General features: G+C 56.7%; 1 protein-coding gene across 1 annotated transcript; it reads right to left on the reverse strand.

Annotated features, from left to right (window-relative positions):
* Positions 1-873: 873 nt before the first annotated feature.
* Positions 874-1,422, reverse strand: LOC123038468 (uncharacterized; the record flags this gene model as incomplete). The annotated part of the gene is given in 1 exon segment (XM_044462190.1): positions 874-1,422. A coding segment is annotated over 1 exon segment (454 nt), but the record flags the coding sequence as incomplete, so codon positions are not given.
* Positions 1,423-5,339: the final 3,917 nt, after the last annotated feature.

Consider the following 5,339-nt stretch of genomic DNA (forward strand, 5'->3'; position numbering starts at 1 on the left):
CGATACAATTTTAACAATTTTGACGATTCCATGGAAGAGTTTTGGTGAAGGAAAAAATTGTTCACTTCCCATCATTTGGGCAAGTGAGAATTTAAAAGAAACTGTAGCCTCCACAGAATAGAAAATAATTCTCTAGTCTCCACAGAATATAAATAAATTTCTAGCCTCCTGAAAGATAAACTATATACCAAGACTATAATTAAACTACTTTCCATCACCATGCATAAATGTTGAATTTTTGGTGGAAAAAAGATGGGATATAAACAATGCTACTATACACATGACGTATTAATTCATCCAATTTTTGTACGATGCTGCTATTTAACCATCAATGCTTTTGAAAAAAATGTAGAACACCCACTGAATTGTACACATACCAAGGTCGGACACCAAAATATTGTACATGGAAGTAGTTCCGGAACAGGAATCATGATTCAGGAAAGAAGATAACAAATATATGAGCTTGTATATGCGTTCTTTTCCTCGTCCGTGTCTGCACTACACCACCATAGAAGTGTGTTGCCGCAGTGCTAATGCTCTGCAATTGTTGCTCCTCACCACATCACTCCGCATCCTCCCAGCTTTACTTCTTCTCGTCAGAACTGTGAGAAAATCGGAAAGTTAATAATCAATAATCAACCAGATGGGAACAGGAAGTGGCGTGGGGAGGAAGATGTCGCTGGCAAGGAGAAGGACGGATCCGGTGAGGGGTCGAAGCAGGAGGATCGGAGAGCGGCAACAGAGGCTGAATTGAGCGGTGCCGACGAAGACCGAGTTGAGCAGCGACGGTGGGGGAGTGGAGGCAACCCGCGATGGCATCGGACACTGAGACCACCAAGCACGCCGCGAATCCTCCTGCCGCGGAACAGCCCACCGTGAAACTGTCGATGTTGATCGAAGCAGCCATTCGCTGGTGGAGGTGCATCTGAGGAGCGGGGTGGCGCCGCTGGTGGAGAAGTGGTCGTCGGGAGGGCGTTCGGTGAGGGAACCCAAGGATGGAGCGGTGGGAGGGTGGGGTGGCAGGGAGGGCGCAGGTCATAGGTGGCAGTTGGGCGGCGCTGCCTGGTGAAGTGGTGGCGTTCGGTGGTGAAGCAGCCCTGGGGTAGGCGAGGGGCATGCTCAGCAGGTGGCGCCGGAGCCCGGTGGATCGGCAGGCGGCGGACCTGGGCGGGTGGCGCCGGAACCCGGTGGATCGGTGGGCGGCGGACCTGGGCGGATGGCGGCGGAGCCCGGTGGATCGGCGGGTGGCGGACTTGGGCGGATGGCGCCGGAGCCTGAGCAATGACACGACGACATCATCTCCACTTCGTAGCCCATCGGTCTTCATTCATTGAAGCCAGGGCATTGACTGACTTTCAGCGATCGCTATAAGAAAGACATAAAAAAATTCTCCTAAACCTGTTCCTTTCCGTTACTACTACTTGAAATTGAAAGTCTAGAGCAGGACTAATCTTTTCTTTCGTTTAAATAAAGTCGAGATGTAGCTTTCTCTATCTCAATAAATTATTCCACCTTCATTTATTGGAGAACAAAGCGTTATCTAATTAGATCCTTGCTTCAAACTCAACCGAATCAAGTTTCCAAAATAGACGTGGAAGAGGCAAAGGGAAGAGCAGGGTTGCCGAATTGTTTCTCAGAGCCGGACGAAACATCTATCTCTATCTACAATACCCTTACCCCCAAGAAAACTTTGTCGAAAAAGGTTGTCATCGTAATAGGGATTGCACCTCAACATGGCAGCCCTCAAATCTGCCAATTGTGTGTGACTCGTACTCTTCTAGGCTTCCTCTTTGCCTCAAGTGATTAAACTCATCAACTACACCAACCACATTTCTTACCTCAACACCCATCCTGGCGTCCGTTTGGGGGCGGGGGGCGGAGGAGGAGCAGGCGAAAAAAAATCATGGTGTGGGCGTGGTGCCAGGAGCGGTTTGGTTGTTTTTTTATTCCGAAGCGGCCGGTATGATTAGCGATTGATGGTGCGGGTGTAGCTTAATTGTTGCGTGGCTTTCTGCGTTAAACATGGAGATAATTTAGACCCTTGGATATCTCAAATAGACGGCTCTTGTTATTTGGATCTGCCCCTCTCTTTCTTTTATAGTGGTAGTAGATGTCTGCATGGACAACCCAGTCAATACTTGATCGCAAGATTGCCACACAACCGAACCTCTTAGAGCATCTCCAGCCGCGCCCCAACAGGCCCCCCAAGGCCGTTTTTAGCGCCGGGGCGGAAAAATCGGCCCAGTCGCGCCCCCACGAGCCTGTTTTTCGCCGGATTGGTCCGAAATTGACGCCGGCGCACCTAACCCGAACCCGACGTGCTGGGGGGCGCCCGGGTGCGCCGGCGCGAAAGTTTTGGTGCGAAAGAGTGGCGGGACCGGCGCGTCAGCGAGACGAAGGCTGGTCGTTCTCATCGTCTCGGTTTTCTCGCGAGGAATCAATGCCAAGGCTGCCGCCGGTCAGCCTGCCATTGATTCACGGGCGGCGAAGTGCGGCGACGCCGCCCCGCCTTCCGCCACGCGTTCGCACGCGGCCGCCCCCGAGCCGCTATAAAAGGCGCCCCTGGCCGCGCCGGTGAGGCACCCATCTCCCTCCTCCTCACCGCCGCACTTCCTCCCCTCTCTCCGCCGTTCGAGCCCCTCTCTCTCCCCCGGCAACCATGAGTGCAAGGTACCCCGGTGACGCGGCGGCGGCCAACAGTTTTGGCCGCCGCTCGCTGCATGAGTGGGAGGCCTACCTCCTCCACGAGGCCAACTACCCCGCGCCGCCCGACGTACGCGCTCCGTCGCGGTGGAGGCTTAGCGCCGGCGGGGTCCCTGTCCCCCCTCTGCCCGTCCCCGAGACGCCCGCCTATTTCCACGCCTAGATCGAGCGTGCGCGGGCGTCCCTGACGGTCGAGGAGCGGGCCCTCCTAGAGTACGCCACCGGCAACCACGCGGCGTGGGCGACGTACTTCAGACGCCGGCAGGAGGAGCGGCTCGCCTCCACCAACAACGCGCCGACGCCGCACGGCCGCAACAACAGCGAGGGCCGCCGCCTGTGATGGGGCATCCCGGGCCGCACGCTCAGCGGCGTCCTCGCACACCTCGAGGGCGGCAATGACCCGTCGTTCGAGTACCCGACCGCTCGGGGCGGCGGCGCGTGGCTGCCGAGGAGGATGATGGGATGGTCATCCTCCTCTTCTTCATCCTCCTCCCGATCCTCCTCTCACTCCTCCGACGCACCGGCGTTGGTCAGCGTCAAGCCAGAGCCGTCCGAGACGCTGCTCGGTAGGCGCACCCGCAGCGCCGGCCTCGTCATCAACGACGACGGCCGTGGCTCTTCCTCCTCGGCCCCTCCTCGCCTGGTCAAGCCGAAGAGGGAGCCAGGACTGGCGACGGTGAAGCCGGAGCCGGGGCTTGCCGCCGTGAAGCCGGAGCCTACTCTCGCCGAGGAGGCCGACGAAGAAGAGGCCGCCTTGAAGTGGGCGCGCGAGGACTACGCGCGCATGGAGCTGGACCGCCAGCGCCGCGCCATGGAGGAGATCGCCGAACGCCGCCGCCGTGAAGCAGCGCGCCGGGGCGAGGGGTCGAGCAGCGGCGCCGACCGTGTCAAGGAGAAGCAGGAGGACGACGCCGGCGATGACTACACCCTGCTCAGCGCCTACTTCGGCCCGTAGTTTAGCGTTTTTTTTCGTCCATTTTATTCGTGTAAAAAACGTCTAAATTTCGCTGAAATATGTCGTGTTTGTTGAAATTTGACCGTGTTTGCTGAAATTTGGCCGAACTGTGGGGACGTCTGGGCCCGACCTAAGAACGACGGCTGGAGACGTGCTCGCCCCCACGCCAAAAAAAAACGCCGGCTTACTCCCAAGCGGCGATTTTCAGCGCTTGGAGGCGCACCGGCTAGAAATGCTCTTACACTCATCCCAAATGTACGAGCTAGCCGGCACCCGCAAACCCACCCTATATGTGGGTAGACATGAGGAGGTCAGGGCGAGGCAGCCACGTCGGACCAGCCCAATCCGACCCTACATATCCCGTATTCTGTCACCACCCCGTACCAAATCCAAAACTATTGTTGATCGCTTCGCTCATGTGTCAGGCTGAACGTAGCGAGCGGGCCAAAAAGCCCGCTCATAGACCGGCCCGCACCGGACCAAAATTGAAGGCCCAACGGAAAATAACGGTCGGTCCGGTCTGTAAAAAAAGGCCCGAAAGAGGTCCGGTCCGGTCCTGTTTTGGCCCGGTCCGCTCGGTCGGACCGAAAGGAATTTTTTTCCGCATTATCTGAATAATAGTGACAAGGCCCAGCCCATTTAGCGCTCCTGGTATGACCTAATCCATCCCAGGCACGCACATCTCACTCCAACGCACACATGACGCGGCCGTCCTCCTCCACCACGCCACAGCCACCGCGACGGCATGGCCGGCAGCAGCAGGGCACGGCCAGCCACGGCCACGTGCACGTGCACATTCAGCAGCAGCAGGTCATGGCCGGCAGCCCCAGGCGACGTTTCGCTCAAAAAAGTACACGCACGCACGCACCTGCGCCGCCGCCGCCGCCGTCCAGCGCACAGCCTCTTGCCGTCGCGGTCACCAGCCTCCCTGCGACTTACCACCATGTCCAGGGGCTTCGCAACCGTGAGATCTCCTTCCCCACGCAATGAATCGACCGGATTCGCCCCGAAGCTGTCGCCATCGTCCTCCTTCCCCAACTCCTGCTGCCGTCGTTCGTCGTCCATTATGTCGTCGTCGCTGCTTCCTCAGCCTCCCCGACCCCTCCATGGAGTTCACCGTGAGCCACCCTGCCTTTCCATTATGTTATTCCCTCCGATTAGCACCTGGAGCTGTCTCTCGCCGCCTCGGTGATCACCACCTCGCCCCCGCCTCGGTCCTACGGTCTGGCCCGAGCTTTTCGGCCACCGGTCCGGTGCCTGAAAAGGGGACCGCGGTGCTGCCCGGTCCGGTCCGCCGCCGGCCGGTCCAAACGACGGCTCGGTCAGGGCCCGAACCGCCGTCCACCCTGACTCATGTGAAAGTAAAAATGGTTGAGAGAATGAATTTCTTATTTTATTGATTGAAGAGTAGGGTATTTATACCCCTGTTACAAGGCGGTAACTACATAGGCGGTAACTAGCGGTTGCTCATCTACACAACCGACCTAAGTATGGATTATTAGGATTTAATTAATCCTTAACACTCCCCCTAATCTATGCTTCACTAAGTGAGTATGCATCATCTTGATAGACTCCTAATATATGGCCGCCCTTGAGAATGTTCATCATCTTCATCTTGAGAAATCCTTGTATAATTATTAAAGTCTTCTCCAAAAACCCTGTGAGAAAAATATGAGAAGAA

Source organism: Triticum aestivum, chromosome 1A (genome assembly GCF_018294505.1).
Source record: "Triticum aestivum cultivar Chinese Spring chromosome 1A, IWGSC CS RefSeq v2.1, whole genome shotgun sequence".
NCBI classification, from domain to species: domain Eukaryota; kingdom Viridiplantae; phylum Streptophyta; class Magnoliopsida; order Poales; family Poaceae; genus Triticum; species Triticum aestivum.